Below are 23,634 nucleotides of genomic sequence, written 5' to 3' on the forward strand. Positions count from 1 at the left end.
TGAATAATATAATAGTCATGTTTATTCCTGGAAATTGCATTCTAGGAAGGTTTTGGCACAAGGAGAAAACGTTGTTAATTATCGAACCTATTTTTACCCGTTATTTCTTAAAACATGACCATCTCTTATTAATAATGGTGTTTTTTCGGGAAAATCTAAGTTCACCCCTTGACCCCTCCACCCACCACCCGCGTGGCGAAACACACCTCCTTCGCTCACGTAAGACCTCAAATAATTTCGTCACTTTATTTATTTTTTAGTACGGTGCATCGTTAGGTTGTGCCGGAATTATACTCTGAGTACGGGATAAAATTTCTTGGCACCATTATCAAAAGTATATCTTGGATGTTTGCTTACTGGTTACCAAGGTATAAAGGGAAAGTAAATTTTTGGGGTTCGTTGCTGTTTTTAGAATTAAGAATTAGATTAATATTTTATGTGAAAATTAGGAATGAAATTAGAATTAAGAATTAAATTAATATTTTACGTAAAAATTAGGAATGAAATTAGAATTAAGAATTAAATTAATATTTTATGTGAAAATTAGGAATGAAAATAAAATTAAGAATTAAATTATTTTATGTGAAAATTAGGAAAGAAATTAGAATTAAGAATTAAATTAATATTTATGGGAAAATCAGGAATGAAATTAGAATTAAGAATTAAATTAATGAAGGGGATCTTTACGGCGACTAGCCTGAAGATGGCGCAACGCAAAATTATAATTCTCTATAGCTTCTACAACGGCGCGCGACGCACGCGCGGCGTCACATGGTAATTGGAACGTGCCATCCCGAGCACGTTATTAAATAGAAACGCTAAAGCCTCCTAGTGGTGTGTAGTGCCAACTTTAGCCTAGTAAAATTCTGGATCATTAAATCAACATAAAAATATTACGAATCGTAGACATCGATCTTTAAGCGCCGCACTGTACTTTCTCCTTTGGGCATCTTGTTTATTTGAAATGTGTGTTTGGCACGCTTTCAATTTGGCGCACTTGTGTGTGTTGGCCGAACAGCGAATAGGTACGCATTCACCTGCTTCTTTGCCAGCTTCTAATAATAATAATAATAATAATCAGCCTGTTTCCGAGAATTTCAACTGCGTGTGATACATTTCATTACCTTTCAGAGCGCGTTTCTCAAATTTATGTTCCATTGGATTTTGTTTATATAGTTAAAAAAAATACGATACCACACGGTTAATATCAAAAACTCGAAAACATTTCATATTTTTCTCAATATTATTATTCTTATTATTATATAAATAAATGGAAAATTATCTACGGTTGGTTTAAAACATTCATACAGAAATCTATTTTAGCTCCTTAAAACAATTATTTAAAATTTCAGGGTTACCACGGTAATTGGAAAACCTGGAATTCCTGGAAAATTCAGGAAATATTAATATGGGTCTAAAAATCAGGAAATTTTAAAAATTAGTTTTTAAATCAGGGAAAATTCAGTGAATTTTAAAAAATTAGTCTAACAATCAGGGAAAAGTTAGGGAATATAATTTAGGTTTACAAATAGAAAACCTTTACTAAAATTTAGTTTAAAAAATGGTAAATTTTCGCACAAATTAAGTCAGGGAAAATGTCCGGAAATTATCAGGGAAAACCTCGAAAATTCAGGGAATTGGAATGTGAAAAAACTGTGGCAACCCTGAATATAAAGAATGAAAGAAGTATCTAATGTAATTTGACTATCGTAAATTTATTTCATTAAAATAGACAATAATTATTTTATTTGTAAAAGTTAATTAATTTTAATAATCTACTTTAATTGTTTATCTTGATCTAACCTTTATCTACTCGTGACTTTGTTTATTAAGTTTTCAAAGCGCATCGAATATTAAAAGCCTATATATATATATATATATATATATATATATATAAGGAAAACAGGCAGAAGAAATCCTAGGCCTTTAAATGAACTGGTTGTATTAAATCTGATTTTAAATAATTTGTTTTTCGTAAATACCAAACCTGAGTAAATACCAGTCGACTTAGTATTTTAATCAAGCTAGTAGGTTTCCCCTTTTCAGAGCTCCGAATTAACTCTCTCTACTTCCGAATGTCTCTTTTAATTACCTTTTTAATTAGTATTTACAGAGTTCCTTTTGTAAGCATCTGTATCAAGTACTTCTCTCCGGGAGGGGGCCGGGGCAGACGGGGTTTTATTTTAGAGAAGCCATTAATGAGCTTGTTTACAACGATTTTAAACTTTTGTAAGACTTTCACGCTAGAATAGTTCCCGAAACAGAAGTAAAATATTGAAACCAAAGCACCTCCGTCTATTCGCGACTTACTAACTTATAAGCTCGCTTCGTATAAGCTTGGAAATAAATAGGATTGCGGTATCTCGGAATGGCGTCACTCGGCTGTATTTGCTCTAAAATACAGCATCCTTTCATCACGCCACTTGCTGGTTATTTTTCTATTTGCGCGACTCCAAAATGGCTAAAGGTTTCACCAAGTATTTGCCTTAACGGATAATATGTTGCAGCAACTTTTGACTCTTAATTTTGTGATTCCCGGTAGATAGTCTCCGCCTACTCAAAGAGAGAACCTGTAATTGTACCAGAGTGTCTTCCCCCTTATTTGAATAAAGGGGGGGAAAGATTACGCGTGGAAAGGCGGAGGGGCGTGACTTTTTTCGCGGGCATGTTATTTAAATGTTGTAGAGGGTATTGTTCTTGGAGAGAAAATAATGGGATCGTAAAAACAGAAATATAATTGCTTTTGTTGTTTTCGTGATATGGCGTGTTTTATTGGCCTGAACGAAAATGGAGGGTTCATAAACAGGGTTGCCACACGTCAGGGAAAACAGGGAAATCAGGGAAAAGTCAGGGAATTTAAAAATGGGCCTAAAAAGTCAGGGAAATGTCAGGTAATTTTAAGAATTTGTAAAGATTCAGGGAAAAGTCAGGGAATTTAATTTTATCTGGGCACTTTTTGAAGGTAATTTAACTCTTGATGTATGACAAATTCCACGATTATCATTTATTTCCTTGAATGTTTGGCTAATTTTTTCAACATTGCAATAATCTTTTTACTGAAATATAAGGCCATCCAAATTTATTAACTTCTGATAAAAGTAAAATATAAAAGAAAAATTTTCCCCTTAATAAGTCAGGGAAAATCTATTAAAATGGTCAGGGAAAACAGGGAATAGTCAGGGAATTTGAATATGAAAATTTTATGGCAACCCTGATAAAGTCGATTAATATGATTTTTTGTATAATACCGGGAATTTTACGCGGAAAAACTTGGTTGCTGACCAGCTATTTCGATCACGCTTTTAAATCGCTGATATTAGCCTGTTTTCGCAATGCACCCGTAGCTATTAGAACGTTAAAAAGTGTAGAATTCTTTATCACATTTATGAGTTCAAATGTAGAATATTTTCTGATACGCAAATTTTTGGTGAACTTTAAACAGGGTTCGTACACGACCAGGAAAACCTGGAAAAATCAGGGAATTTGAAATTGATTCCAAATGGTCAGGGAAAAGTCAGGGAATTTTAAAATGATCCCAAAAGGTCAGGGAATTTTAAAATGATCCCAAAAGGTCAGGGAATTTGAAAATGATTCCAAATGGTCAGGGAATAAACAAGAATTTTAAAATTACCCCAAAAAAATCAACCAAATAAATTATTGAAAGATGTATTAAAAATAAATAATCAATATTTTTCAAGATTTTACCTCAAAAAATTCATTTATTTTACAAAAATAGTCTGGGAAAATTTGGCAATTGGGTAAGGAAAAAACTGGAAATGTCAGGGAATTTAATTCCGGAAATTTTGTCCGAACCCTGTTAAACGAATTATTTAAACTTTTTCGTGTACACGATGTTGATCGTTTGTTTGTAAGTTGCGCATTTATAACTCTAAAGGCGCTGATAAATTTGGGATGCGTCAATTCTACAACACTCCATACGTAGCTATCGGTAATTATTTCAACTGATAATCACACTTATCAAACAAATAATATACTTTTAATCATACGTCAAAGGAAAATATTCGTTTCGTTAAAGTAAGTAACGTCGAAATTAAGACTTGTTCGTTACTAATAGTGTTCGGAATTGTCTATTCATTATCCACAAATTTTCCGATTTATTTAAAAAAACGTTGGTAAAAAGAATATAATTTTAACTTATTTAATTATTTTTTTTACGCAACCAAGCATTTATTTGAATAAAAGTGGTATTTATTTAAATAATTGTTTGTTTTATTTAAATAATAGGCTTATTCACTTTCGATTATTTAAACATTTTACAAGTTTTATTCAACTATTGTTAATTTAAATAAATATTATTTAAATATCGCCGAGCTTATTTTATTCATGGATAAAAATTAATCGAATGCCGAGCACAAGTTACTATAGCGCTTTTTATTGAAATAAATATATTAATGAACCGTATTGTCCAGCAATTTTCAATTGCTCCTTAATAACAGACGTCAGGAAAATCTGTCGACAATACTCAATGGGTTTGCTAAAACTGTCCATAAATTAACCTTCGTTAGAATCTCTGTTTACGTCGAATTAATAGTATTAATATCGATACTGTCCCCTCGTCCTAGGCGACATTTGACGTGGCAAATGGGAGAGGATTATTTCCGTCGCCTGCTAGACAGCTTGGTGCTGCCGGCGTTGCTTTCAAATATAGATTTCTGGGAAAACGCGAGGCACTAGTCCAACAGCTCCCCAATGAACGAGCATTCTCTGGCATCGGCTACGATCCAGAATACACCTATCCTAGGAGGTCAGATTGAAATCTTTGGAAGCCCCGTAAGACCGCTCTCCCGCGGTGAATTGCAGTCTGCAATTGAGGAGTATTTAAAATCCTTAGTCATCCTAGCCGACTATTTGTCTGTCGTGGCACGCCGGTAAGGGGGGTGTGATGAGTACCCTCCCTGTCCTTTGTTTAGGCGCGCCTATGACGCGCACGCAGGCAGACGTACCTCTTTTTTGGCGCGGTTGTCGAGATGACGAACTTAAAAAATACGTAATGAAATGGAGGTTCGATTGGTTCCTTGCCGCAATCCAGTTTCAGTCTGAGCGGTCTATCGCGTGTTCTCAAAATAGTGGGCCATTTTGTAGGCTATTTTGCTCACACGCGTTGCTAGTTTAAATAAAAATAAGTAATTTTTGGTTTGGGTATAAAACTTAATTACGCAGAACGACATTTTTTTGTCGCAATAACAGTTTCTATTCTTATAATTTTTAATTCATTATTTATACAGGGGGTTTCAAACGTTTATACAAAAATTTGAAGGAGTTGTAGGGGGTGAGTTGAGAAGTATGCCTGTTTTTTCCCCATTTTCCAACGATGAGTTAAAAGAGCGCCAGAGAGCTTCAAAGTGTGGCCTACTAGCCCCTGGAAGTAGACGCAAAACCAAGCAGCAGGGAAACGCGAAAATTAAGGTTTGGGTTCGTGTGATAGGTAAAAAAGGACTTTGTAAACAAATCGAGGTAACCAGCGTACAAAAAGTAAACTTAAACAGTATTTAAAGTCCCTGCTGCTTGGTTTTGCGCTTGTTGCAGCTTACTTTCAGGGGCTAGTAGGCCACACTTTGAAGCTCTCTGGCGTTCTTTTAACTCATCGTACGAAAATGGGGAAAAAACAGACATACTTCTCAACTCACCCCTACAACTCCTTAACATTTTTGCATAACCTTTTCAAACACGCTGTATTTAATTAATTCATACCAAAATTCGTTGATTTTTGGGGAATCTATTGGTTAAACTCTGACGCGTCAATTTTTAAGGTACACTCTTGATTTAAAATAACAAATTTTTTTTTAAAAAAACTCGGAAAAATTGTCGAGGAAAACTTTTTAAATTTTTTTTACATTTTCTAAAATACTGAGTTTACTGACGAATGACTTAAAGTGTATCATTAAATAGGACTTCATATTTTCTATTAAATATTTGACGTTTAGATTAATTAAACGTTAAATTTAAACACCCTCCGCCTTTTGGAATAGCTCTTTAGTGTAGTTTTGGCAAACTCTCTTTACACATTTTTCTTTTGAGAAGCCGAGTCGGCACGTCATTAATAATGTCTTGGATGCCGTGTTTGCGTGTGTTTATGCTATATTTACTCCGCTGAGTAACCCCGCCAAAATAAGCGCCTTTTCATTACGCTAGATTGAAATGATAAATACCTATATTTCTTTACGTCAAATTTTCTCCTTGAAATTATCGGGTAATTACGTCCCATCCTTGTTACGCGTCAAATATACACCACTAGGATTTTATACCACATACATTCTATACTAACTATTTTGGGACTCTTGGGAGGGAACATTTTCGATACCAAAAATGTATTTTGGTGAATAGATAATATTTTAGCCGCACCGTGTTCACCTCGTGAATCCCGGGTGAAAAACCACGCCCTTTCATCATTTTCATGTCAGGGAAATTTAAGAATTTGTAAAATGTAAGGGACAAGTCAGGGAATTCACTTTTTGAAGGTAATTTTACTCGACATTTATGACAAATTATGTTATTATTTTTTAGTTCCTTGAAAGTTTCGCAAATTTTCTGAAATATACGTTTATTTTAATTTATTAACTTCTGACAAGTGTTTGTTAAATCTGCAATTAAAAATGAAATCGTTTAGTATAGTCCAAAAGATAGTTCTTTCGCGTATCTTACTTCACCCGCAAAAAAATTAATTTTCGTTAATGGAATTCTTTAAATATTCAGCATTGAAATAACGTAACTATTTGCAGCACCGCGAACGGCAAAAAAGTTAAGTTAATTTACACTTTATTTAAAAAATAAAGCTTTCGGATGAGTAAAACCAAAATCATTAAAACGTTTAAACAGGCTTAAATCCGTGTCTTTCGGGAAATAGGTTCTCGCCGGGGAAAACGAGAACGCGATACGGAGACGCTGTCGCCATCTAGCGGTGCTTTTAGGAATTAAATATCTGTTGATTGCTTATGGTCTGTAGGGAATTACGTCTCTTTGGGCAGGGGGGGGGGTAAACAGTATCGAATGAAACGGTTCTTTTTAATTTAACTTTTTTTAATCCCGCTGGCAAAAACCAATTTTGTTTTATCGAGCTGTTTAGCTATTATTTTATTTGGCGATATTTCGAGTTGTTTGATACGATGGCCAAGTTTGCCATCTGGATCCACCCCCTTTGCAAATTGGAAGTAGGTAATGTAAAAACATTATATGTATTTCAGAATCTCTTACCAGATTAGTTTTTTTACATTTACGGTCGAGATTTTTTTGTTTTAAGTGGTCAAAAACATTTTCGGTTGCCATGGCAAATCGAATGGCTAGTGCAAAGTCTCCTTTTGGGAAATTTCATATCGCATATAGGTCTACATTACGCTCGACTTTAAACAAAATCGGCAATAAACACCTCAGGTACTCTCCTTGTTAGCCTCACCATGGTTGCCACTCGTCAGGGAAGTCAGGGAATTTAAAAATGGGCCTAAAAAGTCAGGGAATTTAAAAATTGGCGTAAAAAGTCGGGGAATTTAAAAATGGGCCTGAAAAGTCAGGGAAAAATCAGGGAATTTAAAAATGGGCCTAATAAGTCAGGGAATTTAAAAATGGGCCTAAAAAGTCGGGGAATTCAATTTTATTTTGACCCTTTTTGAAAGTAATTTTATTCTAGTTATCTGACAAATTCGATGATAATTATTTAGTTCCTTTAAAGTTTTGCTAATGGTTTTTTAACGCTGCAATAATACTTTTGTACTGAATGTAGGTTGATTTAAATTTATAAACTTCTGATAAAAGCAAAATATAAAGCTGAAAATTGTCTAATTTCGATTTTATAAAGTCGGGGAAAATCTCTTTAAAATGGTGAGGGAAAACAGGGAATTTGAATCTGGAAATATTGTTGCAACCATGCTCACGTTCCAATTAGAAATATATTAGTAAGTATCAACTTGACGTATCGAGTAATGAAAAACCCCTTTAAGGACTTTGGGAAGGAGACCCAAGGGGAGGGGGGGAGAATATTTCTATAGGGGATATTTTTATTCAAGCCAACGTCACGCGAAGGATTAATAATGGATTGACCATACACCAACAAGAGTCAGAACTCGCTAGCCAGGCTTCGTGGCAGACAGCCAGTCCTTTTTCTAGACAAGTATTCGCGAGGAATCAATATAAATCTAGATTCAAAGGTTTTGTTACTCGCGCGAGACAGGACCGGGGTTGCGGCGGTGGACGTGTGACATTTCAGCCCAGACCCAACTAAAATACTCCCCACTTCCGAAACGTCGACCAAGAAAAAGATAGATTCTATGAAACAAAGTTTTATTCTGAAGTCTGTTATATATATAGAAAAAAACCCTCCGCCCCCCCCCCCCCTCCTAAAGGGGGCACACCTTTAGACAAGTAGACATTCCACATACATATCAATCTACGTGTCTGACACTTTAATTTATTATAAATGTTTCAATTTTCCCGCCTTATTTGTAACTATAGACCGTTGTCCTTTACTTTGACCCGTCGCTTGTTTGACGTCTACATATAGGTATATATATATATATATATATATATATATATATATATATATACCTAGCGGCACTGAAGTGTCGTCGATACAATGAGGTTGTTGATAATATAAGAACGTATTTATGCTACGGTTTCCTCTTTTTATAAAAAAATTTGTAGAAGTTAGCAGTAATAGTTAGTGTAGATAGCTGTTGGCTCGCGTGGCATGAAGGGCTTGCCACCACCCTCCTACGCATTGTAACCCAGTCATCTGTTTAAAGGCATTATAAGTCGCTAGATGACTTGGGCCTAAGGTGGTGCCTTGGATATTAGCCTAGCTGATTATTATTCCATGCCGACTAGCATGATCTACTAGATAAGCTTTTCCCTCGGTCGTTATCACGTATTCTTTTAGTTTATCGATTAATAATTAGTTTGATTTAATTTAGTTAGTGCAATTTTTATTGAAGCTGATATTAATTATTTCTTTAATTTATTTCATCACAAACTGTAAAATATTTGGTAGATTCCTAATTATTGCGTTAAGAAAACTATTTTAAATCAAGCCTCTGACAGATTTATTTACTACGATTTTCAGTCAAGCCTAGGTTATACCGTCTGCCACTATAAATAGGCCGACTAGTACGTTTTCATTATCCTAAATAGATTCTTGTTATTCTACAATCTTATTAATTTAAATTGAGCTTTTGCCCTGGGGTATGTCAGATGTGTGGTATTTTTTTATTGTACGTAATTAGATATATTATATGGGAGTATTCATCCGAACAGTGACTCTTTTGTTTTTCAACTTTCTCTATTTTGGTAAAAGTTTGCTTATAGCACGGTTGGTGTACCCATTTTAACCGCAGTTCAAAGTATTATACATACAGGGTTCGTAATTGGTAATTTTCCCATTGAAAATAACATGGGATTTTGACCGATTCCAACATTTTACAAAATTGAAAAAAAATTAAAATACCAAAATAATAAAAAAAATATAATTTTTTTTCACAGGGAAATCGGTCAAAATCCCATGTTATTTTCAATGGGAAAATTTTATGTTGTCAAAAACATTTTTCGTTACCATGGCAAACCTGTTGCCCATTGAATAAAATCCCTTTAGGATTTTTAAAGTTACATGAAGGTCTACCAATCCCCCGAGTTTGAACAAATTCGGTGTGTAACACCTCGGGTAGTCTCCTTGTAAGTTAATTAAACACTCAAAATAGACAACTCCGTTAATTACGTTACACATCTAACTTTTGACGTTTGTGATAATTACGAAATGTATGGCACCCCTTCGATTTGAAATTTTTGAATATTTAGTAATTTATGTAAATTTTATATAAGGCCCGATTTTGAAGTGTTGTCAGTTTGGACCCGGGGCAAATTCGTTCGAAATATTGTGTTATAAGAGATATACGATTTATTTTACCGCTTACGGTTAAAAGCGCTCTAAACCTAGTTTACATAGTAGATTCATTATACAAGTCTTACCTCTATTTGGTTGACAGAATGACAACCAGGTTACCTTGATGGCGATAAATACCTGTGAAAACGCGTTTCTGATTTTAAATTTCAAAAGTAATAATTGACGTTGAAGTTGGTTTAATTTAATTATTTTTAGTTTTCAACTAAACTAAAACTTATTTCCAATAAATATTACAATTCAAAATAACTATACTTTAGAAAATGGGCCTAAATATAAAGTTTTTATTTAAATATAATTTAAAAATTTACACATTTTGACTAAAAATTAATCAGGAAAAGTTAGGGAATTTTAAAAGTTTACACATTTTGACTAAAAATTAATCAGGAAAAGTTAGGGAATTTTAAAAATTTATTTAAAAGTCAGGGAAAAGTTGGGGAATTTTAATCGTCATTATGAAGGTCATGGAAAAGTCGGGGAATTTTTAAAATTACTATGAAAGTCATGGAAAAGTCGTGGAATTAAAAAATTTACTATGAAAGTCATGGAAAAGTCGGGGAATTAAAAAATTTACTATGAAAGTCATGGAAAAGTCGTGGAATTAAAAAATTTACTATGAAAGTCATGGAAAAGTCGGGGAATCAAAAAATTTACTATGAAAGTCATGGAAAAGTCGTGGAATTAAAAAATTTACTATGAAAGTCATGGAAAAGTCGGGGAATTTTAATCGTCATTATGAAGGTCATGGAAAAGTCGGGGAATTTTTAAAATTACTATGAAAGTCATGGAAAAGTCGTGGAATTAAAAAATTTACTATGAAAGTCATGGAAAAGTCGGGGAATTAAAAAATTTACTATGAAAGTCATGGAAAAGTCGTGGAATTAAAAAATTTACTATGAAAGTCATGGAAAAGTCGGGGAATTAAAAAATTTACTATGAAAGTCATGGAAAAGTCGTGGAATTAAAAAATTTACTATGAAAGTCAGGGAAAAGTTGGGGAATTTTAATCGTCATTATGAAGGTCATGGAAAAGTCGGGGAATTTTTAAAATTACTATGAAAGTCATGGAAAAGTCGTGGAATTAAAAAATTTACTATGAAAGTCATGGAAAAGTCGGGGAATTAAAAAATTTACTATGAAAGTCATGGAAAAGTCGTGGAATTAAAAAATTTACTATGAAAGTCATGGAAAAGTCGGGGAATTAAAAAATTTACTATGAAAGTCATGGAAAAGTCGTGGAATTAAAAAATTTACTATGAAAGTCATGGAAAAGTCGGGGAATTAAAAAATTTACTATGAAAGTCATGGAAAAGTCGTGGAATTAAAAAATTTACTATGAAAGTCATGGAAAAGTCGTGGAATTAAAAAATTTACTATGAAAGTCATGGAAAAGTCGGGGAATTAAAAAATTTACTATGAAAGTCATGGAAAAGTCGTGGAATTAAAAAATTTACTATGAAAGTCATGGAAAAGTCGGGGAATTAAAAAATTTACTATGAAAGTCATGGAAAAGTCGTGGAATTAAAAAATTTACTATGAAAGTCATGGAAAAGTCGGGGAATTAAAAAATTTACTATGAAAGTCATGGAAAAGTCGTGGAATTAAAAAATTTACTATGAAAGTCATGGAAAAGTCGTGGAATTAAAAAATTTACTATGAAAGTCATGGAAAAGTCGTTGAATTAAAAAATTTACTATGAAAGTCATGGAAAAGTCGTGGAATTAAAAAATTTACTATGAAAGTCATGGAAAAGTCGGGGAATTAAAAAATTTACTATGAAAGTCATGGAAAAGTCGTGGAAATTTAAAAATGACTATTATGGTCATGGAAAAGTCTGGAATTAAAAAAAAATACTATGAAAGTCATGGTAAAGTCGTGGAATTTTAGAAATGACTATAAAGGTCATGGTAAAATCGGGGAATTTTAAAAATTACTATGAAAGTCATGGAAAAGTCGGGGAATTTTATATAATATTATGAAGGTCAAGAAAAAGTCGGGGAATTTTAAAAGTTAGTATGGAAGTCATGGAAAAGTCGGGAATTTTTAAAATTTATATAAAGATCAGGAAAAAAACAGGAAATTTAATTTGGTCGCAAATAGAAAAAGTTTCCCAAAATATAACTAGGAAATAAACAGGGAAAACCTGGAAAATACGGTCAATTTGAGGCAACCCTGTTCTACGCAGTTTCAGCTGGCCAGGCGATGTTAAAATGGTCTGAGTGAAAATAAATAAAATGTTTGATATATTCGGCTGTGTCAGTCGCGCGCGCAGGAGGTCTCCACCTCCCGGGGATCACCCTGCTCTCTTCTTTATTACCCTGTGTATGTATACAAACTTGCATGTGGTCTCCCCAACCAAAGCGAGCACTCCGACAGACATGTCTACCGCTGCCTATTTTCACCCGACACCCTTTATAATATTCCTTCTTACGGGATAGTTCACTCAATTGCGTACAGGACGGTAAAGTCTTCGTGGCGTGGATGGGGGTGATTTAGTGCTGGAAATGTTATTCTTTTAGCGGATGAAAGATCCGTAGGCGCTGGATAAACAAAAACTTAAATTACAGCGCGTTTGGAATAAGGGTTTTAGTTGTCTCATTTCGTGATGTCATTAGTAACGTTATATCCATAAGTGTGACTCTGAACGATATAAATTATATGTGGGATAATAGGAAGTGTCACACTTATCGTTATTACGTTACTTATGGTACAATTTATCTCATACTACCGTCTGGTTTGGACAATTTTGAAAACAATAGCTAATTAGGTATTAGAGCGACTTATTATACGATTCTTTTACGAATCTAGTTAGGTCTGAAACAATCACAGTTCAAATTGAAACAGTAACGCCATCTGTTGTGGACTTATTTTAAAGTATTTTTCTTGCTATAGTACTAGAGAATCATTCTAATATATTGGTATATATTATTACTGAAATTAATGAAAAGGTTAAATGAACACCTATTTTTAGCCGTCGTCTTGATAGGTAAAAGAAAAGTACTTACTACCCATTCTAGATGGCGCTATACAATTGCGAAATTACCTGGTTTCCGTTTGAAGGAGGAGCTCAGGTAGTAGATCATGGTATCGGGTCTATCAAAGTAGAATCCAACGTTCTCGGTAGCCCATACTAGATAGTACGATTCAATTTTGGGAAATTTCTGGGTTTCCGTTTGAGATAGATGTTAGCAAACCTGAACGATAGACGCGTACGTTCTTAGTAACCTAAATACGTTCTCGATTCTATCTGATATCGAGTAGAATTCTTTTAACGTTAAATAAGTGGAAACACGTTTGGTCAAACTTTACCAAGAATACTTTGAGTACTCCGTTATCGCGTGTTCTTCGTGTAAAAAGAAATTGTGTTATTTGGCACACAACTCGAGTACACATCTATTTCGGATAGAATTAACTCGTTTTATTTTTCGTTCGGAGAAGAAAACATAAATATTGCCTCTAGCCAATTTAATTTTTCAAAAGAATGGAACCAACATTTCTTTCGTAAAAATAGGGCCTAAAAAGTAGAAATGGAAAAGATAAACATTTTTTCCAATCTATAATTGAGTTTGTCTCTTTGAAGTTGGTATTTAATATTGGTTTATATATATATATATATATATATATAAACCCATGCTTTGGGGAGTAACACGCGATTCTTAGATTCTATATTTATAATTTTGTGTAGCTATTGACACCCATAGCTAATAAAAAGTTACTGTCGACAGAATACTTAAAAACATTGGAGGAATTCGGTGCTTGTTTATCAATATTATTATTTATATATTTCATATTGTGTTATATTTTGATAATATTATATTTTATATTGTGTTATATTTTGATATTATATTTTATATTGTGTTATATTTTGATTATATTATATTTTATATTGTGTTAAATTTTGATTATATTACATTTAGCGCCTCGCAGCAAGAGGAGCTGGGTTCGATCCCAACTTGTGAAACTGGGTGAAAACTCCGAACAACTCCTTCCGCGTTGAGTTTGCAAGTTCTCTCCCCACTGGTTTAAGGGGTTTTCCCCCGAGTTCTTCGGTTTCCCCTTCCATAAAAACTTGTCGAGGTTAACGGTAATAGTGAGTGTAGGGAGCTGTTGGCTCGCGTGGCGTGAAGGGTTTGCCACCACCCTCCTACGCATTGTAACCCGGCCACCTGAATTAAAGGCTTCAAAAGTCGCTTGATGACTTGGGACTAAGGTGGTGCCTTGGGTATTAGCCTAGCTGATAATTATTATTATTATTATTACTATCACTTAAAATGATGTTAAAAGATGTTTTGTAATGAATCAGTAAATAATGATTTCCTCGTCTCTAAAATGTTAAAATCAAACTATTTGATTCCCTGTAAGCTATTTGTATTTTCGCCTTGGTAAAAATCATAATTTTTCAACAGTGTAAAGGCATAAATTTAAAAAATGAAAGCGGTACTAATGGATAATGTCGTTGTTAGGCCTGAGGGGGAAATTGTATATTACCAGACGTCGTTATGAACGTTAAATGACCTAGACGTATTTAATATTTTTGATTTTTGAGCGACTAAGGCGGCGCATTAATGTTTGGTTTGCGAATTTAAACCCCTTTCTAGGAAATGTGGAAAACTGCATGACCCGTTTTAACGACGTCCCGGACATTTTCGTGAAAGCCTGCGTGCAATTACAACGCCGCCTACAAACAGACCAAAAAATAAAATTCATTTCAATCTAATGGACGAGAGTTTCGAAATTTTGTATCAACCCGAGTTTCTATAATCTTTCCTGCGTTGTTGAGAATGTTGAATGTAATAGCAAATATTAAATAATGATCTGGCGAAGACGGAGAAAATTATCCAACATGTTGGACGACCGAGTTGCTCCGTTTGAATGGAGATAAGAAACCTAATAATTTTTGTAAAAAATTTTTTAAGTAAAATTAATGGAAAATATTGATATTAAATTATAGAAGTTTCTTTTTTTTACTTCTGTGCATGTTTCCATACCAGATTTTCTGTAAAAAAATTATAATAAAAAATATATATAGATGTATGTGTATATGTATATATATATATATATATATATATATATATATAACATGTTAAATTACAAAAATATCTGCATTTATAAATTTGGGTATTTAATAGTAATAATGAGATTATTATATATATATATATATATATATATATATATATAATAATCTCATTATTACTATTATATACCCAAATTTATAAATGCAGATATTTTTGTAATTTAACATGTTTTGTAGTAGAAAGGTTGTAATTTTCTTCGGAATTTTAACCAATAAAACAATACTTAATAAATGTAGATTTAAGTTGATAACACTACTCAAAACGTTATTTAATTTTAAATTCGTTATATTTCACCTTTAATAATAGTAAATTTTATGGCGATTTAATATTTCTTCAATAATTAGCTAAAGTAAGCGTTAATTTTAATTCTCTAAGCGTTTTAAATATCACTTGTCCTCTAATATTAAAACGATTGAATTTCGCGAAGTCGCTACCAGGTAGTGTTATTTTGCTATTGGTCATACTTTGTTTTCGAAACCATAAGAAACAAGAGTAGCAAATGACGCAAATGCTTTGTAAGGCATCCTAATATTTCTGGGATAATCGACCTCCGTCATTCGATTTTTATCGATTATCTCGATAATTGGGAATTTATTTAAATGAAGCGGGGATAATTTCGGTCGAAACTTCTCAAAAAAACAAGCGCACTAAATTCCATTATGTTGTTTTGATAGGTTTCTTTTGACCTACATCAAATTGTTCTTCATTCGCTGAATTCGTAGGTGTGCTGCGGGGAAAGTGTTACGAATGCTATTTTTAGCAAATTTTACTTTTTAAATTTTCGAGTGTTGCCCAGTTAATCCAAATGTTTTTTTAATAGAAATAATTGTTTAGCCTTTAACGTGAAATATAAACGAAATATTTTTAAAAGGAAAAATTGTGTTTAGTTCAATCCACTCATAGAATCTTACTTTTTTTTACTCAAACTAAAATACATTAAAGAATTTGTTGAAATTAATTCAAATCAGTATTTTAAATGAAACCAAGTTTAATTTAAATTAGTATTTTTAAATTAAACCAGATTTAAACCAACATTTTAAATTAAACCAGATTTAAACCACTATTTTAAATTAAACCAAATTTAAACCACTATTGGAAATTAAACCAGATTTAAACTAACATTTTACATTAAACTAGATTTAAACCACCATTTTAAATTAAACCAGATATAAACCGACATTTTAAATTAAATCAGATTTAAACCACTATTTTTAAATTAAACCAGATTTAAACCACTATTTTATATTAAACCAGATTTAACATTTTCCAACCATTTGGTCGTGGTTATTGAGTAAGTGGTCAATAGGAACGGAGCAGCTGGAAAAGTAGCGAGTAGCGAGAAGGCAGAGTTGAAAGAATTCGCGACGACGTCTGTAACTTTGTAAACGTGCTTTATCTGTCGGCAGTCCTACAATTGCAAAGAATCGCATTGTCTAGGGACCGAACAGGGGACTCGAGAACCATCGGCGATTCTCTCTCCTGTCCCTGTCCCGGCGCAGACGCGAACGCTGCGATTTTCGCCCAAGTGCTTCGAGGAAGAGACCAAATGATAGAATGGCCTGGAAACGAATGAAAAAATTGTCAAGGAGAGAGTGAGAGAGAGAGAGAGAGAGTTGGGGACACCTTTACTCTTTAGACCATTATTATTTCAAGTATTCCGAAAATAGTACCCTTAATTTCGGCGCGCGCCGGGTTGCCACTTTCCCTCGCCCTTTTCAATTCGACACTGGCGCCCCCTATTAACTCCTCTCGACAATCCGAGTGTCTCCTCTAATGGCGCCGCGTGCTCAAGTGCCCGTTCTGCCCGTGAGAGGCGCTGCCACTGCTCTCAAGAACTCTATTTTTAGTCGTTTCATTGACGCACACGTATGGCTTTTCGCATCAATACCCGCGGGGGGGGAGGGCTCAAAATTAATATTTTATTAATCATATTTGTTGTTTATTATTTATATTCTTTGTGTACAAGCCATGAATAGTAGGGTTGTTAATAAGTAGGCAGTATTTTCTTGTTCGTTTTAGTGACAGTAAGGAGAGTAGTTCGTAATTAATAATAATAATTAATTTCGTAGTGAATAATAATAATCAGCTAGGCTAATACGTACTAGTCGGCCTATTTATAGTGGCAGACGGTATAACCTAGGCTTGACTGAAAATCGTAGTAAATAAATCTGTCAGAGGCTTGATTTAAAATAGTTTTCTTAACGCAATAATTAGGAATCTACCAAATATTTTACAGTTTGTGATGAAATAAATTAAAGAAATAATTAATATCAGCTTCAATTAAAATTGCACTAACTAAATTAAATCAAACTAATTATTAATCGATAAACTAAAAGAATACGTGATAACGACCGAGGGAAAAGCTTATCTAGTAGATCATGCTAGTCGGCATGGAATAATAATCAGCTAGGCTAATATCCAGTTTTATTTTGGAAATTTAAAACAAAATTGGTAAAAAATATACAATTTGGAAAATATTCAGTTAAACGGTCATTATATTCCCTATTTTAAGTGACATTTTTCGCTTGGGAACATCGTAAGTGTATCCCCAGAGAAAGCGAAATGCTCGTGGCAAGTGAACAAAGGGAGACGGGAATTATGAGCGTAAGAAGCTCTTTCATTCCACGCCAAACTCGGATCAATATTTAATTAATTCTTTCATTATCACCCGATAGACGGCGCTCTTTCGTGTACGCTCCAAAGAAAACCAAATGAGCAGCAGTCAACGCTCTATGAGTAAGAATAGAGGGATGACGAAATATTAAAGTCACCTGACCGTCGCCGGTGCCCTCGTTACCCGACGACTTTACCCCTAATGTCCGCTTCTTCTTAAGCGCTTTTTCTTTGTCTCATTTTGTCACGAAGACGACTAGGAGGGTTGGGGGAATCAGATACATAATTCAAGAGTTTTTCGTGCCATGGCCGATACACGCTCCCGAAACCGAAATATCTCCTGAATAGTTGTTCTTATTAATACCAGATATAGGGAAAAAACCCTCACTTATTTAGTAGTACAACCATAAGTAACATAATATACATAAGTTTGGCACAGAACGAATTCGGTTAATGACAGTTAAGAAGTTTACGAACAGGAAACTCGTCCCTTCCTACTCTTTCCGTTGGCAAAATAGTTGCTTAGTTAGATGGCGAGAAATACGAGCGTACACGCGTTTAGGTTTGAAATTCGAAAATAACTAACTTCTAAAATGGAGCCAGTGTTTATAATAGTTATTTTTATCATCCGTTTCAATAATTCATCATTATTTTCCAAAAGTAAAAGTTATTTAGACTTTTGAAAGCATTTAAATCTTCATTAGGCCTTGACGGGTCCGTCGAAAAGGCTGTCGGCGGACCGTCGCCGATTTTACCGGCATCTTCCAAATACTATTAACAGTTCTCGGAGAGTTGTCAGTCCGTCGGCACGTAATGGTTTACGTTTTCATTGGCGAAACTAACTATCATTTAAAAATTAGCATTGGGTTAATAGGAAGGGTCGTACTTTTGTTTATTATGTCACTTATGGTACAACGAATAAAATTTCGGAGGACCGATGAAATTGTAATCGTGAAAAAATCATTGTATTTTATTTCCCCGATCTCAATCGACCTTATGTAACTTTTGATTAAGATGATAGCAAGCTGAGCGTATTTTATTTCTCAAGTCTCATTCTTATTAAATATAGCCGAGAACGTATTTAGGTTACTGAGAACGTAGGCGTTCTTAGAGGCCCTGACTATACCATTATAAAGTGCCATTATTCTGAAAGTATTCGCTAAAGAAAACCTTTAGAATGTACCAGTTTTCGAAAGGTATTAATTTGCTTAAGAATGCAACTATAATGAACCTTTTTCTAAAGGTATTTACCTAAGATCCTCCCTCAAAACGGAAACCCTCTATTTTCTACAATTGTATCACGCCATCTAGTGTGATTCGTAAGAATATTGAGAAATAAAGGGAATATAGTTGTTAGTTCGGCGTATTTTCTGGCGCCATCATGCATTTGGTGCAAAGGGCTTTTCACTTCGCTTGGTCGTTGTCTGTTCTAGGAATATGGAGCCTTCTATTTAGTGGGAATAGAGTTTAAACTTAAACAGGGTTCATACAGACCTGGAAATATCAGTTAATTCGATTGTCGACAGAAAAATCAGGGAAATATCCGTGGGAAAACCGGGATATATCAGGGAAATCGGGTTGCCATTAGTTGTATGAACCCTGTTAAAGCTTAATTTTAGAATTAATTAAAATATTAATTTAGTGGAAATAAGCTCAATTTTAGAATTTATTAAATTATTATGAAATTATTAATGTTAGTGAAAATAAGCTCAATTTTGGAATTAATTAAATTAATATTAAAATATTAATTTAGTGTACATTAGCTCAATTTTTGAATTAATGAAATTAATATTAAAATATTAATTTAGTGGAAATAAGCTCAATTTTATAATTAATTAAAATAATTTTAAAATATTAATTGAATGTAAATAAGCGTTATTTTAGAATTAATTAAATTAATTTTGAGATATTAATTTAGTGGCAATACGCGTTATTTTCTAATTAATTAATTTAGTGGAAATAAGCTCAATTTTAGAATGAAATTAGCATAAAAATATTAATTTAGTGAGAATAAACTCAATTTTGGAATTAATTAAATTAACATTAAAATATGATTAGTAGTATTTTCTGGTCAAACGTCTTTTATCGAATATAAAGGTCGTTATAAGCGGAATACATATTTTCCTTTTGTCAACTTGTTTGGTTGTATTTGGTGGCTATTATTCTCGTCGTGGTGGGCGCGGGTGGGTGCCGCTTATTTATGCGCCATAGCCGCCAGGGCCCACAAAAGTAAGGACGAGACCCCGCGGAACATTTTCTACTTTCTCAGCTCAAATTTGATGGTACTCCGCGAAGAAGAGTCAGCCGCTACTCCAATAAAAGTGCCCGGAATGGTCGTCGTATAACGCTCTAGTCGTCGTATTGGCCTTTTATGACTCGTAAAAATGTCTGTGGACTGATACACCTCCTCGCTCTCTCTCTCTCCGCGTTAACCTTTTCTACCCCCCCCCCCCATCCAGTGCAATAAAAATAATATTTTCACTACCCCCCTTCTTTTGGTTTATGGTGCCAAACCATCTTCTCGATAGTGGAGAACTTTAGCGTCCCACCGAAAACGCCCGGGACCATTTTGGAAAAAGCGATTCCGTTTATGATTTACCAGCGCGTGGAAACTTTTGGAATCGCCTATTTGGATTGCCGTCGTTGTACAATGTGTTTAAATTGGATTAAAACTAGTTAAATATTCCCCTTCAAAACTTTGAACAGTTTATCTAAAGGTATTTCTATATAATTGTAGAATATCTTTAAAATTTATTATTTTTCTAAACGTGATTGCTTTAAATTGTACCACTTTTCTCAAGATATCTGCTTAAAAATATACAAAATGTACCATTGTTTTAAAGATATTTGCTTAAAAATACATTCAGAATGTACCATTTTATTAAAGATATTTGCTTAAAAATACATTCAGAATGTACCATTGTTTTAAAGATATTTGCTTAAAAATACATTCAGAATGTACCATTTTTTTAAAGATATTTGCTTAAAAATTCATTCAGAATGTACAATTTTTCTTAAGGTGTTTGATTTAGAATACCTCTAGAATATATTACTTTTCTAAAAGTGTTTAACTATACCAAGGTTATAACCCTGACTTTACCATTGTAATGTGTCATTATTCTCAACGTATTTTCTTAAGAAAACATTTAGAATGTGCCATTTTCCAAAGGGTATAAATTTTCTTAAAAATAAAATTATAATGTACCTTTTTCTAAAGGTATTTGCCTAAGAATACCTTTTAGAATGTACCATTTTACTAAAGATATTTTCTGAAGAACAACTTAATATTCTCTAAACGTTTTCGTTAGAAATATCACTAGAACAGTTTCAATTTTATGGTGAATATTTTGGTACCGAACCTAATGCATTGACTCTTTTGGATGGCTGGAATAATTCCGAAACTTTATAAATATTATGACCAAAATTGAGAATTATCATTCCTAATTTCTGTTTTCTTTTTAATTTATTTTCAGATAAGGGTACGACTCGTCTAATCAATCTATAATTTGGGAAAGCGTTGGAACAAGTCGTTCGAGCCAAGAATCTCTCCCCTCTTTCCTGCCCAATCCTCGTTTCCTCCCCCTTTCCCTCCCCTCATCATCCCGATCTTTCCATTATTCAAAACAGAAGAAGAATTTTCTCGTGAAAGAAACACGAATTTGAATATTATTTAAAAAAAAAACAAAGAAAACATCAATACGAAATATATCGGATAACAACTTAATAAAAGGTCCACGAAATAACACAAAAAGCATATGGGGAAAAGACCCGATTGGCAAATTTTATTCGTTTTGTTCTTAATCGGCGAAAACTCCAAACAAAATCCAATCAAAGCGACTGACAAAAAAAAACTTTAAATATGATATTTTTTTTCTAATATATGATTCAGTGTTAAACCATTTAATAAGAAAAAAAATCTCGCACGATTTATAATATTGCCTTCATTGTAAATTTGATGTAAATAACATTGCTTTAATGTAACTTACAAAATAAGAAACCAAATGGATATGGTCTGAACATTTCGAGCCACGGTGGAACCAACTTGTTATTATATACGAATATATTATAATTAGCCTTATTCACGTTGTATCGATTCTAAGTCATTTTTAGGCTATTTTTAACACGTATGAGTTCGATCGGTCCATAATTAATGATATCGTCCTGTATTTAGAACGTTAATAATTAGTATTAATTATTAAAGGAAAATATTCAACAAAATATCCGTTGATTCTAATCGGTAAACAAAAATAAAATATATGAAATAATTTGTTTTCATTAATTTTTACGCGATCTGTAAAAGTTGTTGTAAATAATATAAATATATAAATATATATATAAAACTGTGAAACTATATAAGTGTAGATATATATGGTATTTTTGTTTAGGTTATAATATGAAAAAAGTCCTTTCGTAAGATATCATCGCCATGTGTTTGAAAACTATTTTTTGTAATAAGAAATTAAAATATAAAAAAATACAAAAAATATTAAGTGTTAGTAAACTACAAATACCAAAACTACGATATTACTAGGCCAGATTTTTTTAATTGTATTTAAAAACAGCGCAAATATAACCAACCAAAAATAAAACCTAAATGTATGATCCTCAAAGGTTGACTATCAAATTACTGTTAGTGGCTTTATAAACGAAATGAACGAGCATTATTATTTTTTTTCAAATTAATTAATTCATACTCTTAACAAAAAAAACAAAATTGGTATGATCAAAACTCGTGGTCTTTTCCCTTATAATTAATTAATTAATATGATCAAAATTCGTGGTCTTTTCCCTTATAATTAATTAAGTAATATGATCAAAATTCGTGGTCTTTTCCCTTAAAATCGTGTAAATCAAGAAAAAAATGAAATGAAGAGTTTAGCGAATTATAAAATAGCATTAGAATTTCAAAAATAAAGCAAAAAATGAAAAAATTAATAATTAAAGGGTTGAGTTGCATTCCAAGATATTAAAGAAAGAGAATTTAAACCAAAATAAATCGACCAAAAAATATATTATCAAATCTTTTTGTGAATGTCGAAAATTGAAAAAGATTCAACGTATTTTTAGCCGCTACGGAGCACAATTGTGGCATACAAAAAAAATCTAAAAAAATCGAACTTTTGTCCGTTATCTTTTCTCTACGTGTATTATATGAACTTAACTAACAAATGAGAGGGGAAAAATAACTATATTATATATAAATATATATAAAAAATGAACTAAAATAAAAATTTACATAAACAAAAGTGACGAAAAAAAACTGTTTCAAATGAAATTGGAAATATTTTTAGGTTCTACGACATTTTTATTTCCTTGAAAAAAAGTTTCGAACGCGACGTAACTGTGCGCGTGCGCCGAGTGAATGTGTGAATAAGTGCGACATCTAGTGGCCAATCTTAAGATTAACGTGAAAATATAAAAACAAATTAAAAGGTGACTTTTCAAAAAAAACAAATTTAAAAAAAACTGAAAGATATTACCGCATTGAAAATATAAGTGAGGAAAGAAATATTTTGATGTGTATCAGTCCATTGTTTTCAAAAAGAGAAAAAAATGTGAGCCTAGTTTTGGGTATGGCAGGGTTTTGTATACATTGTAGAGGTAAGTGTGTTTCATTGTACGTGAAAAACAAACAAATACAAATAAATACAAAAATTAAAATTTTTTTCTGACTCAATTCTACTTTGTTATTTTAATACTAATTTTCCTAATCTAAGTATTTTTTTCAAGGTGACCTATATTTTGAAATTTTCCCTATATTTCGATTGTATTCCTATAACATCCTATAATTTAACAATGTTCCTGTATTTTTCGCTTGGGTTCAATATAGTTTTAAAGTTCGATAGAAGGCGTTCAAAACAGTCAAACGTTTACTTAAACACTAATTTCATTGGCTTTTACAGTTGGCTGTGGTTTTAAAATGACATATATCAAATCAAGGTCTGTGATGTTTTCATATTAAATGAAATATTTATATTCAACCAAAGTTCCTTTAAAAGCATTGGTTTTATCTTTCAAATTATTCCTATAAATTTACCTTTAATT

General features: G+C 32.7%; 1 protein-coding gene across 7 annotated transcripts in view; it reads left to right on the top strand.

Moving 5' to 3' along the window:
- Reph (Regulator of eph expression) overlaps positions 1-23,266 on the top strand; it is a 236,407-nt gene extending 213,141 nt beyond the window's left edge. For all 7 annotated transcript variants that reach the window (XM_090153127.1, XM_090153133.1, XM_090153128.1 and 4 more), the window contains one exon: positions 21,063-23,266. In XM_090153127.1, coding sequence (XP_090009253.1) covers positions 21,063-21,083 — 21 coding nt within the window. In that variant the 3' untranslated portion in view covers positions 21,084-23,266. The remainder of the gene's footprint in view (positions 1-21,062) is intronic.
- The last annotated feature ends 368 nt before the right edge of the window (positions 23,267-23,634 follow it).

This window comes from Leiobunum rupestre, chromosome 7 (genome assembly GCF_980474605.1).
Source record: "Leiobunum rupestre chromosome 7, qqLeiRupe1.1.hap1, whole genome shotgun sequence".
Classification (NCBI taxonomy): Eukaryota; Metazoa; Arthropoda; class Arachnida; order Opiliones; family Sclerosomatidae; genus Leiobunum; species Leiobunum rupestre.